Source organism: Hemiscyllium ocellatum, chromosome 30 (assembly GCF_020745735.1).
Source record: "Hemiscyllium ocellatum isolate sHemOce1 chromosome 30, sHemOce1.pat.X.cur, whole genome shotgun sequence".
NCBI classification, from domain to species: domain Eukaryota; kingdom Metazoa; phylum Chordata; class Chondrichthyes; order Orectolobiformes; family Hemiscylliidae; genus Hemiscyllium; species Hemiscyllium ocellatum.
Window position 1 is genome coordinate 45,799,157 of NC_083430.1, and position 23,106 is coordinate 45,822,262.

At 37.6% G+C, this 23,106-nt stretch overlaps 1 protein-coding gene across 9 annotated transcripts in view; it reads right to left on the bottom strand.

Annotated features, from left to right (window-relative positions):
- epb41a (erythrocyte membrane protein band 4.1a) overlaps positions 1-23,106 on the bottom strand; it is a 159,426-nt gene that overhangs the window by 24,249 nt on the left and 112,071 nt on the right. For 5 of the 9 annotated variants that reach the window (XM_060847138.1, XM_060847140.1, XM_060847134.1 and 2 more), the window contains 6 exons: positions 17,642-17,856; positions 16,558-16,620; positions 16,416-16,457; positions 16,053-16,115; positions 12,991-13,170; positions 4,806-4,856 (listed from right to left, as the gene is read on the bottom strand). In XM_060847138.1, the coding sequence (XP_060703121.1) occupies positions 4,806-4,856; positions 12,991-13,170; positions 16,053-16,115; positions 16,416-16,457; positions 16,558-16,620; positions 17,642-17,856 (614 nt within the window). The remainder of the gene's footprint in view (positions 1-4,805; positions 4,857-12,990; positions 13,171-16,052; positions 16,116-16,415; positions 16,458-16,557; positions 16,621-17,641; positions 17,857-23,106) is intronic. The other 4 variants (XM_060847141.1, XM_060847136.1, XM_060847135.1 and 1 more) reach the window with 3 other exon arrangements.

Consider the following 23,106-nt stretch of genomic DNA (forward strand, 5'->3'; position numbering starts at 1 on the left):
GCATGGCATTTCAAGATGGCAGCTCATTGCTATCTTTAGAAGGGAAATTAGGGCAATAACTGCTGGTATAGCAAGTTAGGGTCACATTCTGTGAGGGAATAAAAATAAAGGCCGAGTTAGGCTAAAAATGGCTTGTTTAAATCGACATCTTTCAATAACAAGTGTGTTAATAAAATTAATCCAGCATTTTCTTGGGGACCATGCAAAAAGTACATGCAATACAGTTTAGTAAAGGAGGGACATAATTTACAATAGTAGTCATATTCAATTAACAGCATTATATGTTTGAAGCTTATTATTTATTTTGGTTTGCAGAAGAGATCTTGATTGAATTTAAATTCTTACTGAGGGCCCTAAATTGACAGTTCTTTTGCTCTTTGTTATATCACAGAGATGAACAAAAGGAAATCTATTTATCAGATGTAAACTTCTAATTCACCATCATGAATATAACCAAGTAGAAATATTCTGGAAAATGAAGGCTGCACACCTACAATATCATGCATCCTACACACAACCATTATCCATCTTTCACCCTCTTCCCTCAAATACTCAGCAATCAACCACCCCATCTAATTACGATCAGTCAAGCAACCCTCTCAGTCACTAAGCAATTTGCAGTTACACCTATTTGATGTGGTAAAACCCAAGGGTCTTCTCGGAAATATTATATAAAAAAAATTCTTCCTTATCTCAATCCTGAATAGCTTATCCCTTATTCTTAGATTGTTACCACTAGTTCAGATTCCCCCAACGTCAGGAACGTTCTTCTCTCATCTAGCTTGTACAGGCAGACCCATCAGAATTTTATATGTTTCTTTGAGATTCCCCCTCATTCTTCTAAATTCCAGTGAGTACAAGCCCAGTTAATCTAGTCTTTCTTCATATGTCAGTCCTACCAACCTGGGAATCAGTCTGGTGAACATTTGCTGGACTCCCTCATCAGCAAAATGTCCTTCCTCAGACTAGGAGACGAAAATTGTGCACAATACTCAAGGTGTGGCCTCACCAAGACCCTGTACAACTGCAGGAAGACATCCCTACTCAAATCTGCTTAGTATGAAGGCCAACATGCCATTAGCTTTCCTCACCACCTGCTGCAAATGCATCCAACCTTCAGTGACTGTTCCACCATGACACCCAGATCTCAATGCACCTCGTCCTTTCCTAAAATGCCACCATTCAGATTCAGATTTTGTTTTCCTGCCACTGAAGCGCATAACCTACATTTATCCACATTATATTGCACTTGCCAAGTATTTGCCCACTCAGCCAGTCTATCCAAGTTACCATGCAACCTCTTAGCATCCTCACACCACACACTGCCGTCCAGCTTAGTGTTGTTTACAAATTTGGAGATATTGCATTCAATTCCTTTGTGCAAATCGTTAATTATATCGTGAACCAGCTGGGGACCCAGTATTACCCATTCATCGCTACCTGCCAGTCTGAAAAGGACCTGTTTATTCCAACTCTACTTCCGGTCTGCCAACCGGTTCTCTATCCATATCAATACAATGCCTCCAATACCATGAACTTTAATTTTGTTTATTATATAGTCTTTTAAATGGGACTTTGTCAAAAGCCTTTTGAAAGTCCAGATACACAACATCTGCTGATGCACCCCTGTCTACTGGTCACATCCTCAAAAAAATTCCAGAAGATTTGTAAAGCATGATTTCCCTTAAGTGAATCCATGCTGACATGGACCGATCCTGTCACTGCTTACCAAATGCTCAGTTATTACATCCTCAATTATTCCAGCATTTTCCCCACCACCAACATCAGGCTAACTGGCCTATAATTCCCAGTGTTTTCTCTTCCATCGTTTTTAAAAAGTGGGGTTACATTAGCTACTCTCCATACCACTGGAATTCTTCCAGAGTCTATAGAATGCCGGAAAATGATCACCATGGTGCCCACTATTTCTAGGGCCACTTCCTCAAGTATTCTCGGAATCAGAGCATCAGGTTCTGAGGACTTACTAGCTTTTAATCCCATTAATTGCCCCAATATCATTTCCTAACTAATAAGGATTACCCCTACAGTTCCTCTTTCATGCTTGACCCTCTGTGCTCTAACATTTCTGGAAGGTTATTTGTGTTTGACTCCAACCAGGAGAGAGTTTGCCCCAAACCCACTGATTCCAATTTTGCTAGGGCTCCTTGGTGCTACTCCGTCAAATGCAGCCTTGACGTAAGGGCTGTCACTTACACCTCACCTCTTGAATTCAATTCCTTTATCCATGTTTGGACCAAGGTTGTAATGAGGATTAGAAACTGAGTGGTTCTGGTAGAACCTAAACTGGGTGTCACTGAGCAGGTGCTGCTTGATAGCACTACAAATGACACCTTCCATCACTTTACTGATGTTTGAGAATAAACCTGAGCAAGTCTCCACATCGTTGGGTAGATGCCAGTGCTTTAACTGTACTGGAAGAGTTTGGCAAGGGGAATGGCAATTCCGGAGCATAAGCCTTCAGAATGATTGCCAGAATGTTTTCAGGGCCTTCGCAGTGTCCATTGTCTCCAACCATTTCTTAATATCACATAGAGGGCATCGAACTGGCTAAAGCCTGGTATCTGTAATGTTCGGGACTACTGGAGGAGGTTGAGATGGATCATCAATTTGGTGCTTCTGGCTAAAGATTACTGTGAATGCGTCTGCCTTATCTTTTGCACTCTTGTGATGGACCTTTCCACCACTGAGGATAGGGATATTTTTAGAGCTTCCTCCTCTATTAAGTTGTTTACTTGTTCACAACCATTCTTGATTGGATGTGGCAAGACTGCAGAACTGAGATCTGAGATCTAATCTTTTTTTTGTGGGCTCACTTCGCTCTATCACTTGCTATTCATGCTTTTTGGTATGCAAGTAGTCCTTTTCAGTCACTTCACCCAGGTTGACATTTCATTTTTAGGTATGCCTGGTGTACCTTTGAAGCAGAATCCAAGGTAAAAGTTACATTTTTGTGCATTTGGCCAGAAAAAAAAGCACAATCATTCATAAACAAAATGACATTCTATATTTAGAATAACTCCATATTCAAAAAGTAAAAAATAATGCTCCTGAAACAAAATAAATATTCTTGTCTCTGTGGATACATCTACCTACAATTATAATGGGAACAACCTGCAAAACAGTTCAAAAATATCCTTTTCACTACAGTAAATACTTTGACATCTCACTTTTTCTGTGTAAACTGTACCATCAACAGGAACTATCAGTGTAATATAATACTGATACAGTAATATACCAATATATAATTTAAGGATTATTAGCATTCTAAAGCAGCAATATAAAGGTTTTGTTTGGTAGACATTTGATTAAATGCAGTCAGAGCAATAAACGTACATAGGATTATTAGAGTATTTGACTGTTCACCTGCCCTTCTCATTTAAAGCTGAACAAAATGATCTTTCTCTAAGTATTAAATAAAACTTGAAGTTCGATTATTTATAGCATAGCACCATTTTAAAGTAAATATATATAGTATATAAAAGTAAACTACCCATGTAAAAACCAGAAGGACGAAATACACACAACTTACACAGATTGAAAAGGGATTTGTGACACCAGTGATGAGAAGGATAGCTCCCTTAAGTATTCTAAGTTTGACATAAATTCAGAAAGTGCAGTCTCTATTTTTTAAACCTTTTGGAGACAGCAATTAGATAAACACCCTTTAAGCCAAGAGGTCTACAGTAGGATTTATGAAGCAGTTTTGGCAAGAGTTTAGAACTGTTATTAATACAAAGAACACAGCATGCTACAGCTCAAATACAGGGTTTACAAATGAAGAGGAAAATCATTCCAAGGATTGCATTGTACACAACATAGTAGAATTAAATAACACAGAGAACACACAGTTTTAAGTGTAATAAGTAGGGAATATAAATTAGACAGGGATTTTCATCTTTTTAAAAAAAGGAATTTATCAGTACAATATAGAATTTAAAAATATAGCTCAAAAAAAGAACAAGGCCTAACATGGTTTAGATTATAGATTCAAATGAAAACCTATTTGTGATCATACAAAGATAAGCCACCAAATTGTCAGAACAAACACTAGAAGGAATGACATTACAAAAGGAATGCGAGGGCGCTGAAGTGCAACAGAATAAAGGTGACAAGGCTTAGTTTTAGGCTTGTCATCAGGAATCTGAATGGAAACTCTTTGGGAATTTTCTTCTTTGTTTTCTTGTGTAAATACAGTCCCTGTTGTTTCCTGTTTTCCTTTTATCTTATCTTCTTCCTGTACTAACAGAGGCATTTTCTTTGTCTGCTTTCATGACAGAAGACCAAGAGAAAAAGAGATGAACAATGCAAGATGGAAAACTAAGTTGGAAATAAAAATGGTATGCATAAAGAAGGGAACAATGTGGCAGAAGAAGGAATTAAAAAAATGTAGTGAAGATTTGGGCTTGAGGAATTTTCCTATGTGGATTTTTATCTTTAAACTTCAGAATTTAAAAAGGAATGACAGCAAGGGTGATGGGAACAAGGAGGAAAGGAAAAAAAAGAATAAAATGTGAAAATATTGTAACAAAACAGGGTTCACTTGCACTTTGGTAGTTTTTTTTTGAAAGCATATGGCCATTTCTTCATGCAACCTTTAACCAGCCATGCACTGTTTAGTAGGCATTCTTAAGCCGCAGCAGTGGAAATCTTCCCTGTTAGTTTTGGGAATTGTAAGAGTAGAAAAACTAATGTCTGTTGTTGAGCAACTAAAATACAATTCAGCACTGATGAGATCTGCTTGAGCAAATAAAATATTAGCAATCACAGCACAACTGTAACATTACCTCTGGCCCACCAAGCTTCTTTTCAGGGCGTAGGCCTGAAACCACCATGGCCTGTACATACATAAAGTTAGTAATTTTAGAGATTTAAAGTACATTTTTCTTGTAAGCACTCAATGGCAACACAGCTATGGATTACTTAAGTATGCAGACTTCCTAATACATTAAAACATCTCCATTATGTAACATATGGATAATGACTGGAAGTCATTGAATTCAACATAGACACGGCACTTTCATTTTAACTTTCCTTTAAATGTCAAAATATTATGTGACTACTGCATCACAGCTTACATCTCGTGAAACACATCAACTGGTATTGGAAGTTTTGGTTACTTTTTCTTTGAATCAAATTAAAAAGGCAAGAACTTCTAATGGATGTCACATTATTTTATATTTGCATTGCATGTTTATTTACACAAAAATTCAATCTGAGAGAGAAGATCTGAATGTTGGTACATATAAAATTGAATGGGTAGAATGACAATATGTGCTGATCAAGACAAATTCTGTTTGGCTTATTCAGTCTCCAGCACATGACATGATTAATGACTGCAAAACAATCCAAAGAGTTAAGCATATCTTGTGGGAACAAATTTCTACAAATTAATGTTAAAATGGCTGACCCTGGCTCCAGTCTCAGTTCAAATTTTGGCGACCTGTGATAAACCTCAATCTGAATCAAGAATGGAATTTTTCTTCTGAAACTCTCAGCACCTTTCTTACATGTATTAGACAAATTCTCAACAGTTTACAAAGTTAAGCCAAGTTCTATGTGCTTTATATGATGTCTTGGGAATATTGCTCAAGTTAAATTCCATTCTTATTACAAGCAATTATTGGCTTTTTCCTGAACATGGCAAATCACGGTCTGCTGTCATCCTGAGAACTGTACGTAAGTGCCATTAAACCACAAGGCCACTTCTTTACCTGCCTATTTGTATTCATGTGATAGCTGATGCTCTGGATCAGAGTTCCTTTTGTCTCCATTTCCAATACTTTTTAAGAAATATTAATATGCTAGAAGCTACAAGTACACAGGCCCCTGTCTGATAAAGGCAAAAGAAAGTTGTGCATACATTTCACCTTTTTCATTAAAAAGATAGGGTGATAGAAACAGCCAGTGTCTGCTGAATCCCTTGACACCACCCTGGTCAATCTGAATCCATTTGCCTCGTTGGAGAATTAAGATTGACAGTTAACAGTTCTGGCTGTATCTGCAGGCAAACATGGCACCCTCTTCTCATGATGTATACAGTGGTGTCCCTTTTTACATGTCTGTTTTGTGTACTAGTTTTGATGAGTTCAAGATGAGAAGCTTTGAATTTTTGCCTTCTTTTAGCGATATTTAAGTTGTCCATCATTAGGCAATTTCTCAATTATGTACCTCCAGCTCTCAAACTCATCCTAACACCCACTTTCAACCCAAATCTGGCCATATACCTTCTTCTCTTTGGTCCAATGCTCAGTCACATTATCAGTAGTTTTCCTTCATCAGACATTTTCCCCTGACCTTTTAAACTCCTCTCATTACCTCCTCTCAAAAATCTTACACTCAACCCACAATTTACATTTATCTTTCTTCTCTAGGTTGTTAATCATGTCATTTCCCAGCTCTACACTTACTTATTCCAAAGATTCTAAATCCCTTTGGACTTGTTTCCATCCCAACCATAACATCAAGTCCACTCCCCTGAACACTTAGAATTTGGATAAAGTTGTCATATTAGAAAGTGCCAGACTTGTACCCAGATTAAAAAAAAATATGCTGAACTTAGATTGTAAAATGAGGGTTTGGCGTACGTTTGATAAGTTTTAAAGACATAAAGCAGAGGAGAAAAATAACCTGTCTATAATTACTGGCACGGATTTCAAAAGACCAAACTTGCTGCACTATATTCAAATAATTTTCTCTCTAGGGAGCAAAGTAAAATTAGACTGAAGCCAAAAGCTTGAAGAGTGCTTTGGACACCATATAAGGCATGGGAAAGCAACATACTAAATGGAATATTGCATTCTTCAAAGACATGTCCTCAAAAGGACTTTTTTTTAAAATCCATGATAATTTTAAATTGCTGCTCACTGCTCAAGAAAAGGACATGCTGTTGAAGCTTTTCATCTTGCACTCATCAGGACAGAATACAATTTCAATATACATTTTAACACACGCTGTCATTTGCTCAAATTCACCTTGGAAATGAAGCAGTCAAACAAGCTTCCTTTCCTCAATGTGCAAGTTTAGAAATCTGCAATGGGATCTCTCCTAGTGCACTGTTCAAGATATGCATTGTGATTCCAAAATGTTTCATGCACAATAAGACTGACTCATTGGCAACCTTGCAAACAGGGCCAGAATCATTTATTCACAATGCAGGCTTGATGCCAAAACAGGGCATATTAAAGTGATCCTGCAAGATAATGACTATCCTGATAAGATCACTGTTCACTATATATTATGCCATCTTATGAATGGGTCTAAGTCTGCAATTGTCAGGTCTGCTATATCATCATTGGCGGTCCCTTGCAGATGAAGATGACTCTCTTCCATTCTCAGGGAGAGTCCGTAGGTGGCTGTACAGTCTGATACTGCTACCACAGGCTCTTTTATATTTGGGGCTGGTGATGGTCGTGGGAATGGGTGGATGGGGCATTGTGTGGCAGCATGCTCCTTTCGCTTGGCTTCCAATTTTTCTTGATGGCAAGTCTTGAGGTGCTCGGTCCCTTCCTGGATACTCTTCCTCCACTTTGGATGGTTTTGGGTCAGTGATTCCCAGGTGTCTGTGGGAATGTCACACTTCACCAGTGAGGTCTTCAGTATGACTGAAGGAATTCCACTGCCCATCTGACGTTCGCTGTCATTTCAGAGCTGGGTGTACAGCACCTACTAGGGGAGCCTTGTTTTGGTCACTTGGACGATGTGCCTAGCCCATCATAGCCAAATCAAGAGTGGTCAGTGCCTCAATGCTGGGGATAGAAGCCTGGTCAAGGACACTGGTGTTGGTGCACTTTTCTTCCCAGCGAATTCGCAGGAACTTGCGCAGACAGTATTGACGGCACTGTTCCAGTGCTTTGAGATGTCTGCTGTAGGTAGTCCACATCTCAGAGCCAAACAGGAGGGCGGGAACCACCACAGCTCTGTAAACCATAAGCTTGGTGTCAGATCTGATACTGTTGCTCTCGAACACTTTCCCGACGGTGGCCAAAGGCTGCACTAGCACACTGGAGGCGACACTGGATCTCTTCATCAATGGCTGTTTGTCTGTAATGACAGGGACACTGGATGTGGCCAATGTTCTCTTGAGGCCTCCCTGTGGTTTTTGATAATTGGGGTTGTGCCATAATCCCAGACCAGGTTTGTGGAGTACCTTCATCTCGTGGATGTTCAGGGTGAGACCCATGTTCTCATATGCCTCTGTAAAGATGTAATGATGGTCAGGAGTATGTCCTTGAAGTCTGCACATACACAAGCGTCACTGTGATCTGCAGCTTGATGACACCGATTGGGGTGGCTTTGAGTTTGGTTTGAAGGCAGCAGAGGTCGAATAATTTCCCACAGGTTCTGTAAGGTAGCTTTACTTCAGCAGGGAGCTTGTTGATGTAAAGGTGAAGCATTGCACCAAGGTAAATTGAGAACAGTGCTGGGGCAATGACACAGCCCTGTTTGACACTGGTCCCAACAAGGAATAGGTCGGTAGTGAAGCCATTTGTCATTACCACGACTTCCATGTTATTGTGGAATAGGCGAAGGATGGTGACAAACTTCATGGTGCAACCACAATGCACTAATTACCACACAAATGAATTACATGATATGATTATCAATGTAGCTGTGTTGCTAAATATGGGCTTATGTCCCAGAGCCTGGTGGATAGTACTAAACTTCATGTCCCTTTGGCTGTTTACAAAGGCAGAATATTAACTGTATTCAACTGCCTTTGCTGGCGAACCGCAACATAGTGTTCAACAATAGATGTGATTCCACAATTGGACAACACTTGACAAATAATTACAATTATGCTAAGAATTACACTGGCAATTAAGATTAGCAATTGAGTTCACAACTGTGGCTCACTTACAGGTTCGAGAATTCATGCATATTCAAGCACAAGGCACTGCCAATCACACATTGCATCTTTTCACTGAAGAAGTCATTCCTTGTTGTTTTCCCCACAGCAATGCTTTGAGCAGAGTCAACTTTCCTGGTGTGAATTTGAACTGAAGTTTGGCAGCTAACTTCCCTGGAACATTCTTGATGACAATGCCTCTACCAATCAGAATTTATTTGCTAATCAATCAGCCCCCACTTTCATACAGTATAAATTATTATTCCCTTTGGGATGATGTATTTTTGTTATTCTGTCTTCATGAGTGCAAAATGAAGAACTCCAACATCATGCTGATATTGTGTATCAGCAACACTCAGGTTATATATTTCCAGGCAAATAGTAATAATATTAATTTCATTTTTTGAATACTTGCTAAAGCACATGTAATTTATTCAGTATGCCATGAAACCCCAATGCCCTGCGGTCCACGAAGAGCTCCTATGCCAAAAAGCAGAATTTTGGTTTTTTTTCAGGATTACATAGGAGGGGTTTGCTAAAGTAATTTTTAAAAATTACTTATTTTTAATAAGTAATTGTATTTCTTATTCAAGGGTAATAACCTTTTTTTGTGAGCAAAGGATACAATACCTCATTAGTTCTCAATAAAGTGGAAAGAATAGCAATTAAAAAGTATGAGTTTTTAAACTTACAAGTGTACCTGTCAAGAATTGAAATCTGAAATACGTAGTATAAAAACGAGTATTCACATTGATGAAAATAATAAAACTTATTCCAAAGCATTCTGTACAGATATTAACATTCTTTGTCCTTCTGCATAAAGGCTCATATGCTAGAATAAAATCTTTCAGATTATTTAAGTGGTTTATAAAAACGTAATTTGGAATTTCACTTAGTTAAAGTCTTTAGGTTAAAATAACTTGGAAAGAAAAAAATCCATCAAAGAAAATTCAATCAAAGGAAATGAATTACTAACATACATATGGAAACATGAACTTTAATCATTAATATATTAACAGGTCCAGGAATGAAACCAGCTACTATCGTGAGCCTAATGTAACATAATGTCGTTTGAATGAGAGTCATTTAAACAAGAACGTTTATAAGCAGCTATAAAATTAGGCAAGTGATCAGAGATGGATTCTTAGAACAGCTTGTACTGGAGCCTACCAGAGAGACGGCAATTCTGGATCTGGTATTGATCAGGGACCTTATAGTAATGGAGCCATTAGGGAGGTAGTGACCATCATATGATAAGTTTTAATTTGCAATTTGAGAGGGAGAAGGGAGAATTGGAAGTGTCAGTACTGCGGTTAAACAAAGGGAACTATGGAGCTAAGAGGGAGGAGCTGGCCAAAGTTCAACGGTTCAATACCCTAGCAGGGATGGCAGTGAAACAACAATGGCAGGTATTTCCGGATTTAATGCAGAAGGTGCAGGGTCAGTTCATTCCAAAGAGGAAGAAAGATCCTAAGGGGAAGCAGGGGCAGCCATGGCTGACAAGGGAAGTTAAGGACTGTATAAAGATAAAAAAGAAGTATAACATTAGTAAAGATGAGCCGGAAGCCGGAGGACTGGGAAACTTTTAAAGAGCAACAGAGGATAACTAAAAAGGCAATAAGTGGAGAAAAAAAAAAAAGAGGTACCAAGGCAAACTAGCCAAAAATATAAAGGAGGATAGTAAAAGCTTTTTAGGTATGTGAAAAGAAAAAAAAATGATTAAGACTAAAATTGGGCCCTTGAAGACAGAAACGGGAGAATTTATTATGGGGAACAGGAAATGGCAGAACAGTTAAATAGATACTTTGGATCTGTCTTCACTGGAGAAGACACAACAAAATCTCCCAGATGTAATAGTGGCTGAAGGACCTAAGGTAATGGATGAACTGAAGGGAATTTATATTAGGCAGGAAATGGTGTTGGACAGACTGTTAGGTCTGAAGGCTGATAAGTCCCTGGGACCTGATGGTCTGCATCCTAGGGCACTTAAGGAGGTGGCTCTAGAAATTGTGGATGCATTGGTAACCATTTTTCAATGTTCTATAGATTCATGATCAGTTCCTGCAGATTGGAGGGTGGCTAATGTTGTCCCACTTTTCAAGAAAGGAGGGAGAGAGAAAACAAGGAATTATAGACCGGTTAGCTTGGCGTCAGTAGTGAGAAAGATGCTGGAGTCAATTATAAAAGATGAAATTATGACTCATTTGGATAGCAGTAACATGATAACTCAGAGCCAGTATGGATTTATGAAGGGGAAATCGTGCTTGACTAATCTTCTGGAATTTTTTGAGGATGTAACTATGAAGATGGACGTAGTGTACCTGGACTTTCAGAAAGCTTTTGATAAAGTCCCACATTGGAGATTAGTGAGCAAAATTAGGACACATGGTATTGGGGGCAAAATACTGACTTGGATTGAAAATTAGTTGGCTGACCGGAAGCTAAGAGTAGTGATAAATGGGTCCCTTTAGGAATGGCAGGTGGTGACCAGTGGGGTACCACAAAGTTTGGTGCTGGGACCGCAGCTGTTTACAATGTACATTAACGATATAGATAAAGGCATTAGAAGTAATATTAGCAAATTTGCTGATGACACCAAGCTGGGTGGCAGAGTGAAATGTGAGGAGGATGTTATGAATACAGGGTGACTTCAACAGGCTAGGAGAGTGGATGGATGCCTGGCAGGTCCAATTTAATGTGGATAAATTTATGGTTATCCACTTTGGAGGCAAGAACAGGAAAGCAGATTACTATCTAAATGGTGTCAAGTTAGGTAAAGGGGAAGTACAATGAGATCTATATGTTCTTCTACATCAGTTAATGAAAGCAAGCATACAGGTACAGCAGGCAGTGAAGAATGCAAATGGCATGCGTTCATAACCAGAGGAATTGAGTATAGGAGCAAAGAGGTCCTTCTGCAGCTGTACAGGCCCTGGTGAGACTGCACCTGGAGTACTGTGTGCAATGTTGGTCTCCAAATTTGAGGAAGGACATTCTGGCTATTGAGGGAGTGCAGTGTAGGTTCACGAGTTCAATTCCCAGTCAATGGTGGGAATTGTTGAAAGATTGGGCTTGTATACACTTGAGTTTAGATGGATGAAGGGGATCTGTTTGAGATGTATAAGATTATTAAAGGATTGGGCACTCTGGAGGCAGGAAGCATGTTTCTGCTGATGGGTGAGTCCAGAACCAGGGGACACAATTTAAAAATAAGGGGTAGGCCATTTAGAACAGAGTTAAGGAGAAACGTCTTCACCCAGAGTGTGCTGGATAGATGGAATGCTCTGCCCCAAAAGGCAGTGGAGGCCAAGTCTCAGGATACTTTCAAGAAAGAGATGAATAGAGCTCTTAAAGATAGTGGAATCAAGCGTTATGGGAATAAGGCAGGAACAGAGTACTGATTGTGGATGCTCAGCTATGATCATAATGAATGGAGGCGCTGGCTTGAAGGGCTGAAAGGTCTACTCCTGCAACTATTGATTATTCTCTATTGCTCCTACAAACATCGTTCCAGGTTAATTCTACTTCGTGCTTAGCTTCAGAACTGAGGGAAATTCAGCCCAATTCCTTCTAAACCTCTGTCGATAGTGTGCCCGTCAATAGGGACAGAATTGGCAATTTAACCTCTCAAGTCTGTTTGGTCATTTAATCTGCACCTCGACTGCATTTACCAATCTTTAATCCTCATCAAATTGAAGATATTTCTAATCAACCTGTTCAGACAGGCTATCACACACCTTTGGAGCAGGTGGGACTTGAACCCAGACTTTCTGGACAGAGGTAGGGACACTACCCCTGCACTCCAAGACCCATATTCAATGACACTCTTACCTAATAAACATGTTGATCTCAATTGACTCCCAACATCAACAGCCTTGTGAAAAGTAGAATTCCACAATTTCACTACCCTTGAACCTTGAAGTAAAACATGTTCTTTGATTTCTCTGCTTACTGTAATAACTTTATTTTAAGGTTAAGCCCTCTAGGTCTGGATTCTTCCACCAGAAGAAATTGCTTGCTTGTATCAACACCATTATTTCAAACAGCTCATTAAAGATCATTCTTCGCTAAATAGCTATCAGAACAACAACGTTTTCAGCAGAGACAAAAATAATCAAACTTACTCCTTCTGCGCCAGACTGAACTTGCCCGTTGATGTTCAATGTTCTAAAAGGTGAGTGTGCTGACAGCCGTTTATCCCATTCACTAGGGCGTGGTTCAGGTACAGACTCCATAAAGCTGCGCTTTAGTTCGCTAATACTAGCATGATGTTTCATGATCTCATCTTGGGTTTTGTCTAGATCCTATTACAAACAAATATGCAAAAAGGAGAGGAAGATTTTAAATTTCAGAAATATTGAGCCTAATGAAATAGAAAACCTCACCCTTTTAAAATAGATCACTTTAAAATAGATTACTTAGGTAATTCATTATTTTGATAAAAATTAATTTAGCATAAACAATAAATTTTTTTATTTCTAAAATGGGTTTTCTTTCTATCCAATAATTAACCTCCCTCCTCCCCAAGTTAGACTTGTACTGCCATTGCTTATATTAAGTTACAATAAAGAACAAAGAAAAGCATTTCTTTTTAAATTATGCTTTCCCTTCCATCCAAAACTGTTTCTTTATTATGGAGTATAATTCAATGGGTGGAGAGAAACTGAGTTAGCATTTTGAGTCCAATATGACTCTTCAGAAGAGTCCCTCTTAACTTATGCTGCCAGATCTGCTGAATTTCTCCAGCATTTTGTGTTTGTTTCAATTTCCAGTATCCACACTATTTTGCTTTTATTGTTATTATAATTCCATGGGTACTGGCAGCCCTCCAGAACCCTGTTCCAGAGGTTATTAATCCTGTAGGAGTTCCAATGAATGCTGATAGGAATTTTGTCAGTGTTTGGTATCTCAACTGAGCTTAATACTCCCAGTCAATGCTCACACTTTCCAGTCGGGGTCATTGCTTACTAATCACTTAAGGAATTTTAATACCTCCCCTCTTTTCAATGAAAGCAAAATGAAAATAGATTTGACTGACCATTTTAGGATATACCTCTGTAAAAACATCAAAGTCTTCTAGTGAACTGCTCAGTAGTGAATACTCTGAAAATCAACCAATACGGAAACCAGAAAGAAACAAAACTTCTAAATTGTGTGGAGTGTTCATTTTCGGTATCACTACAAATTCTAATTTTCTTCCAGTGAGCTGCACCGTTAATTTGCCACGATGTTTGAGCAAAGATGAAATGGAACACACACAAGACCAGAAGCAACACAAAATCTTCCCATTCTCTTTATAAGCTTATGGCTAGGAAGGTGGTAAAGCAGTACCTTGCAACATAAAGAGACAGTGAAGAAGAATGAACATAAAGTTTGAGTTTGACATGCCCAAATATTTACCATCAGTACCATGTGAATTTTAATTTTTGCAGACTTGTGACTATTATTTACTTTCTCTTTTGTAACATTCCCAGAGTTATTAGGGCAATGAGAAGTTGATATTTTATGTTAAAGCCTGATCTGAAAACATTATCAACATACACAATATGTCCACAATTAAAAATTAATCTAAGTAAAAGGGGAAGAGCAATATTAAGTACAAGAACCAGAATTTTAATTTTCATTCTATGCTGGTACTGAAGAACTGAGCAATATAGAAAGTTTAATCTGTTGGAAAGATGCTGGTCTCTGTCTCAAACGATCATCTACTGCACATCAGGAGTTTAAAAAAAAAATCAATACTACCAATAAATTCGAAGAGTCTATAAGAAAGGAGTGGTCCCCAGAAAGCTAATTAGGAAAAGCAGAGTACAATATTATAATAACCCCAGAGGATCCCTGGCTCAACACCAGTTTTCACTGCCTTAGCAGATTTCAAACAAGAAAGAGGTTGAAATAGTCTGAATGATAAGGTCCTCATCTCCTCATCATTAATTAGTGATCTCTCTTGGAAAAGGTCCATGTGAATATTGGATGAGGAATGGACTGGACTAAACTGCAATTATTTCCACAGTTCAGTAGCCAGTCTCATTTTTTAAGATAATGTACATTTCCCAGAGAAATGTCCAAGGAAACATGAAGCATCAATCAGCAGATTCAGGATAACAGACCTAAAAATGGGTAGAAAACAATTCAGTACTGTTAATGTGTAATTACCTTAATTTAAGGAACACGTAACTGATTTGCTACCTGATGATGCTTTCCTTCCACTTGTACACTTTCTTATTATCTCATTTTGTTTCTATTCCATATTAACTATATTATTCAGTTCTTTTGACATGTTCTTCACAATAAATCCTTTAAGGAACATCATCACACATTTTCAATTTTCTTCACTTAATTTTTGGCCCCTTGACTTTACTCAAGTTGGAGTTCTTATTCTATAAATCTGCTTGCAAGTGCAAACTCAATCAGTGTTGATACACATCTACCACATTCATACTAGCAGCCTATGATATGATATGATATAAAAGTCTTATTTTGGGAGCTGGACCTCTCTGTAACTTTCTGAATTTGTTTTGAACCTTCAATCTCTTGGGTAGGACAAAAGTACAATAATATCAAAAAGTGCTCAAGGGATATAGATGTCAAACTCAAAAAGTGATCATTCTTTTGTTGACCCATTGAATTTAAGTACAATTAAGAAAATATATGTTAACCCATTATGTTGTCAAAGGGGACAAGCATGATACATCAAAAGGTAAAACTGTGTTTCAGTATTGCAAGGAAATCAAAGGGAACACTGTCTTTTTAAGCCATAAAGTGCCACTGTCTTTCAAGAATCACCATATTTTGAAGAGTGCATTTGGCTTTTATATTCACAGAATTTCACTGCTGTGCACACACATCAGTAGAACACCTTTACACTGGTCATAAAATAATAAAGGCAAAATCAATTTATAGTCTAATATCCTCTTGGCACTCACTGTGGACCTCCATAATGGATCATCTCATATGACCATCTTCCCAACCATACTTTCAAGCAGCTTGAAAGAAAAATAAACACAAAACATGCCGTAGCTTGCTTATAAAGAGACAGCACTTAAAAAAAAACAAAAATGCAAAAGTGCTTGTTTTTTGGTTACATGCAGCACATGCAACATCGTGTGAATGCAGCCAAATAATAAATGCAGAACTCTGGACTAAAGACAACTTGATGAATAACAAGCTTTCCGTTCATACAAACCTCCAACATTAAATTGCTATGCCTGACATAAATGTTTTCACCCTCAACTTTCTTTGATCTCTTCTGCAAAATGAAAGAAGGGAAAAAAGAAAAGCACAAAAATTAAAATGTTGTTCTTGTGGCATTGCAAAGTAGCAAATAAAAAGTGTCAAAAAAAAGTTTCATTAGCGCAGCAGAATCTAGACAGGATGATCATGGAACCACAAGAACACACCCAGATTTGATCACCAAAAGAAAAAGCAGAATGAGCAATTCACCATCTGATGAGGGGACATTATCAGGTGAAACAAATAAATTGATGCTGGGTCACAAAAGACAAAATTCCCAAATACTCATCTAATTAAAATATGAGAAAATGCTAACCTTGCGCATTCGGACAACCTCTTCCTCTCCGTCAGGCTTTTGCTGTTTAGGCGTTGCAAAAAAAGATGAAGTTTAGTAATCCATGTTCATATTTCAACCACATACATTTGAACAATTTTTATTCCAACTTATGGCGACAAACCTGTGATTTTTCATTTGCTGTGGCAGGAAATGATGTGATTTCAATCTGCTGTGTGATGACCTGCTGTGTTGTTAGTAAAAATAAATTATAATTAATATTATTTATGATAACTAATAATGTCAAGAGTACAATTTACAGATTAATTTGTAAAGGCTTCTGAAAACAAGGCAGAAGCATATTATCTTACATTTTCAAACATTATATTTTGAAAGTATTTTTTAAAACTAATTTTCAGTGGGTTTTTCCCCCAATTCTTTTTGAAATTCAGACATCAATATGAATGGGAAGATGATTTTACAATCCAAGCTGTAACTTGGACTTTGTAAATCCTCATATTATGAAACTGCAGTAAAAGGCAATACATTTGCCCATACTCTATGTGCACATACAAAAACCATTTTCCACTCTAGGTCTTTTCACCTTTAATTTCTGCAGTCACTGCAGCAAGAATTTTGTACCAATTCAAGTTTAGGTCTTTTAATGGACAAAAAATTTAGAAAGAAGCAGCATGAGCATTTTAAGAAAAGAGACCCTCCTGTGCATCATCTGTTGCACTGTTCTTGCACCAAGTTATTTAAGTGAAATCAAACTAATCTTCATCCTGCTTCTAGCAATTATTTCAAATTTCATTTTGCAGCATCAATCTTAATGAAGTGTTTGATAACAAAATTGACAGCAACAGCCTAGATTGAAGTCAAAAGGATAGGTGCCATTTAAATTTTATAGTTGCTGCAGGAATGGAATGGAGCTTCAGGTAATACAAATATGCACTGTTATTATTCTACAATAATATTGTCACTGAACCAATTGTCTTTGGAGAATATGTTCATTGTTATCTGAAGGAGGATTATTTAAACCCCAAATAAGTTTGCCAACCCCTTTTCTTTACCAGCCTCTAAGACAGTACTCCATTTGTTGTAATATAAAATCAACAATTCAGTAAAAGCTCATTATTTAAAAAAGATGACAAATGAATAGGACTGGATCTGAACATCAATAACTACAACATTATTCACCATGCCCTTTATGTCATATTTAAAATTATGTTTAAAAACAAGCAGAAAATTCAACTCAAAGAAAATACCTTAACCTCTTGGACTGGTTCTGATCTCTTCTCAATGAGACCCTCTCCTTGTTTTACCTCCAATTGCACCTCCTCCTTAACTGCTTTCGATTCAGTCACTCCAGTCGTCTCAGCTGTGGGTGGGCTACTAGCTTCCACTGAATGACTTTGAGATATGGTTGGTGCAGAAGTAGTAACTGCCCTTGGGCTTCTGTCTGGAGTCCCAGTAACTGCAGCTATAAACAAACGTATCAATGTCCATCAATGCTATTATACAAGCAATAGTTAAACACATTTGTGGGTTCAAGGTTTGTGCGAAGATTTGTAGCTCGGGTGCTTGTTGTTGTGGTTCTGTTCGCCGAGCTGGAAGTTTTTGTTGCAAACGTTTCGTCCCCGGGCTAGGCGACATCATCAGTGCTCTGGAGCCTCCTGCGAAGCGCTTCTTTGATGTTTCTTCCGGTATTTACACATTGACCTGGACCCAATATACCAACCACTACAGCGGACAGCTGAAACTGACACCCGGAAGCGGCAAGGACAGACCACTATAAATACCGGAAGAAACATCAAAGAAGCGCTTCGCAGGAGGCTCCAGAGCACTGATGATGTTGCCTAGCCAGGGGACGAAACGTTTGCAACAAAACTTTCAGCTCGGCGAACAGAACCACAACAACATTTGTGGGTTTTATTTCTTTTTAGTGTAGGGAAAATCCAAAACTAGCCAATAATATGCAAGAGATTTTAGGTCTGCGACCAATATCTTCAAGAATGCGAATACCAGCTGGATATAAACAAGCTTCTTTATTCACAAAATGTGTTGCTCATCTAAACATTTTCCATATGCAGCTTTCAAAGTAATCAGTTCTCAAAGAAAAACAGAAATCGTTGGTGAAACTCAGCAGATCCGACAGCATTTGTGGGGAGAAAGCAGCATTAATGTTTTAAGTCTAGTTTCTCTGATAAAGAATCGCATTTTCCCAGTGTGTGCGTGGGTTTCCTCTGGGTTGTCTGGTTTCCTCCCACAGTCCAAAGATGTGCAGGTTAGGTGGATTGGCCATGCTAAATTGCCAGTGTCCAGGGTGTGCAGGTTAGGTGGGTTAACCATGGGAAATACAGAGTTACAGAATAGGATAAAGGGGTGCGTCTGAATAGCACACTCTTTGGAGGGTCAGTGTGCTCAATGGGCCGAATCACCTGCTTCTACACTGGAGGGATTCTATGTGATTCTATCTGCAGATTTTCCCCAGCAATTTCTGTTTTTGTTTAAGGTCTCCAGCATTTGATGTTCTTTGTTTTATTTATATGATTAGTTCTTAAAAATTGCTGACACACTTTCATCTTATTATCAGTTAATTTTACAAATGATGGATTTTATCAGAAGATAAAAGCGTGATCTAAATGAAGGTGTAAAGTAACCAGAACTGAAGAACATCTGCATTTCCAAACAAAATAGGAAGTTACTCCACTGGCTGACGTGAACAAAATTCTAGAATTCCAATTTAGTCTGATTTTGGTCCACATGCATAACAAATACAAAGTGAAACAATATTACACCACTGGAATGTACAGTGATTGATGTACTTCCTTTCATTACTTCTTTAAAACCAGTGCATAGCAAAATACATCACGTGAGCAAATTTTAAAAAATGATTATTTTCAGCAGTAAATTCCCGTTGCCTAACAGTCCGCCAATATATGTGCACTTCTATAATTCTAGCCCCTAATGCATTCCTGATTTAACTGTTTGATGGCTGTACCTTTAGCTGCCTTGATCCTAAGCTTTAGAACTCCACCTTTTAACCTCTTTTTCTACCTCTAAAAATGCTTTTTCAAATCTACTCCTTTGATCACACTTCTGTCCATTTTTCTGTATTATGTGGCTCAGTGTCACACTTTGCCCAAAAATGCTCCTGGGAAACTCCCATGGGATTTTTCTGTAATGTTAAAAGGTAGTATACTAATACAAGTTGTTGTTTCCTAGATATATATACACTGTTTAATTCAAAATGTTAAAAGAAAAATAGCTCAGGAGTAGACGTTTGGATTGAAATTTTCCTGGATTTCTTGATCTCTACAGAAATATCAACTATCCATACCACCTAATGTGATTGTATTTTAAGTGATAGGGGCTTAATATAAAAATATTAAAGATAGCAGTAGGAAAAGGCCATTTGACCTCTCAAGCTTGCTCCAACATTCAATATGTCTTTAGTTGACTATCAACACCTTTATTCCACTGTCCTCCAAAATCCCTTGATTCCTATAGCCACAAGAGCTATATCTACATCAGTCTTAAAAGCACAATGTTTTGGCCTCAAACACATTTGTGATATTGAATTCCACAGGGTCACCATCCTCTGGGTGAAGAAACTTTTTAAATTTTTCATTCAATTAAAATAATTCAGGTTTTATTTTTTATTTTACTGAAAAGTTAACTTCTCAAGAAAATGCTTGTCAGGTAAAGTAGTGGTCATGCAAGGTGAAGAAATAAATGTGCCAAAAAGATACAATAAAACACTAAAACAGGCAACAAAGAAAAGTAGTTCACTGAACTCTTTTACAAGGATGTATTTAACCTATAATAGCTTGACTCACAAATACAAAAATATCTTCTTTTACATTACAGTTGCATTTTTTATGACAACAGTTGTAGGGGGCGTACTCAATACTTATGCAGTTGAAGTGACATCACCGCTGATATCTGTACAGGTAACTGCTTCTTTCAATAACACAATGATGACCAAAACCATTGCAAATTGAGTTTCCCTGTTTGCTCAGTAAGTAAAAATAACAATGTTGTCTTGCCAAGAAGATTCTATACTCAATGATACAGAGTACATAACCTGACACTTTCCCACATTGAATTTTATCTGCCACTTCTTTGCCCATTCTGCTAACATATCCATGTCCATCTATAGTCTCACTACTTCCTCGACACTAACTGTTCTTCTTTATATCATCTGCAAACTTCCCAACCATGCTATTAGTTCTTTCGTCTGTATCGTTAATGTATGTGAATAGTTGTGGTCCCAACACAGGCCCCTGTGGGATTCCGCTACTGACTCACCGCCATTCTGAAAAAGATGCCTTTATCCCTACTCTCTGCCTTCTGTCATTCAGCCAACCCTCTATCTCACTGGAAATAATCAATTAGCACACTGTCAAGCGAGTCCTGCACCAGGTGATATGAATGGACAATCCAAACATTTACACTAGGTTGGGCCCTCTTCGGTGCAGTAGTAGCATCCATATTCTTAAACAAGTAGGCCTGTGTTCAAGTCCCACCTGCTCCAGAGGTGTTTAATAACATCGCTGAATAGGTTGATTAGGAAACTAAGTTAAATTTACACAATGCTAAACTATGTTAAGAGGGGTCCTTTTGTGGCATAAGAGATATCTATGAACTGGGAGGCCTGGCTGCAAGTACCAGCTGTTCCAGGGGCAGGTAATAACACCTCTGGACAGGTTGATTAGAAAAATGGGTTATATTAAAAAAACTAAAAATTAAGCTTGGTTATAGGTGTGTAACAACATTCCTGAACAGGTTGATTAGAGAAGTTAATAAAAATTTTAAAATTTGTATTTGGCGAGAGGGCCCGCTTGTGGCACAGTGGTAATGTCCTTATCCCTTGACTGGGAGGCCCAGGCCCACTAGACAGGTGTGTAATAACATCTCTGAATAAGCTGAAGAGAAAAACGGATTAGATTAGTTTTTAAAACTGGGCCATTGACAGTTCACAAGAAAAAGGGATCCTCTGGTGGCACAGTGGTAATGTCCCTACCCCTGGATCAGGAAGCTCAGGTTTAAGTCCCACATGTTCCAAAAGGCGTACTATAACATCTTTGAACAAGTTGCTTCGAAAAATAGGTTGAATTATAGAAAATGTTAAAATTAAACCTGGTTAGAAGTATTAACATCTTTGAACAGACTGATTAAAAAAAAACAGATTAAAAATTTTAAAAATTCTATTTTATTAGCAGGCCCTCTTGTGGTGCAGTGGTGGTGTACTTCCCCCAAGACTAGGAGACCAGTTCAAGTGCCACCTGCTCCAGATATGTATAATAACATCTCTGAACATGTTGATTAAAAAATTAGGTTAAAGTTTTTCAAACAATTAAAAATTTAAACTTGGTTGGAAGAAATTTGGGACTGATAGGAAGAGAGAGTAAAGAATAAAGTTTGAGGAAATTACAACTAACAATATTACTAGCAAATTCAAGTCCTGATCATCATAAAACACATTTGGTATTTCTTATAAAACATCATAAAAATTCAGAACTACTCCAAAATAACTCATTGCACAATCATATTTGGAACTCATGCAATTCTGTGACCTTACAAAACTTTGTCCTTCACCCAAAAATGAGTAAAATATTCATTCAAAATGGCTGTTTATGTATGATTGTTAATAACTACAGTTGATGAATTTTGAAAAAAACAGTGTTAAACACTTGCGTAAAAGAAATTGCGTAAAAACATATGATATCAGATTATAAAGTACCATTATTTAGTGAAAATTAAGATCAACAATAAAAATAACTTAAATGTTATGATATACCTTCTTAGTCACTAGTTCATTCATTTTTATAATAAGTTAATATGTACATATGAGTATAAGAAATAGGATCACATGCAAGGCATTTAATTTCCTAATCCTGATCTGCCATTCAATAAAATCATGACTGATGTGATCATGGCTTCAATTGTACTTTCCTGTCTGTTCCTCGCACTCTAACTCTTCTCCAGAACTTAAAGGCATCTCACGCAAATTTGAGTATTTCAAAGAATAATGAACTTAACTCAATAAACTTAATAATAATAAATAAATAATAATAAATCCTCAAATCCATTTTAAACACAAGATATTTTGTTCTGAAACCGTGCCTCATTTTTCTAGACCCACACGAGGACAGCTTCTCAGCATTTGTTCTGTCAGTCCCACCTCAGAATCTTCTGTTTTAATAATGTCTCACTCTTCCAAACTATAATGTATGTAGCAAGCTGCTCAAAAGTTTCTCATAAAATAATGTATTCACCCCAGGTTTCAATCCACTGAACTTCCTCTGAACTGCCTCCAATGCAACGACATCTCTCCTTGATAAAAGGCAAAAATTGAACAAGGTTCTCTAGGTCCACATCCTATGTATCAGGTTACCAAATTTACAGCTTTATTCAATCGGTTTTTGTCAAAACAAACAACGAATCTTGATAAAATTGCAGTATCAGGTATAAACGTCAAGATTTTGCATTCAGGAATAATTCCTTTGGAGTGTGTTCATAAAAATATCCTGAATTTAAAACACTTGAATATTATTTGACTTGTTTTCTTGGTCCATCAGATGCTTGATGACCATGTCAGACTCAAGGAAATTAATCTAGTACTTTTTGGATTATGCAGATTTAAATTTAGAAAATTTTATGTCCCCATCCCATCAAAACATTTGCAACAATTTTTCAAACAACGTTTTCTAATGAGAAAGTATCA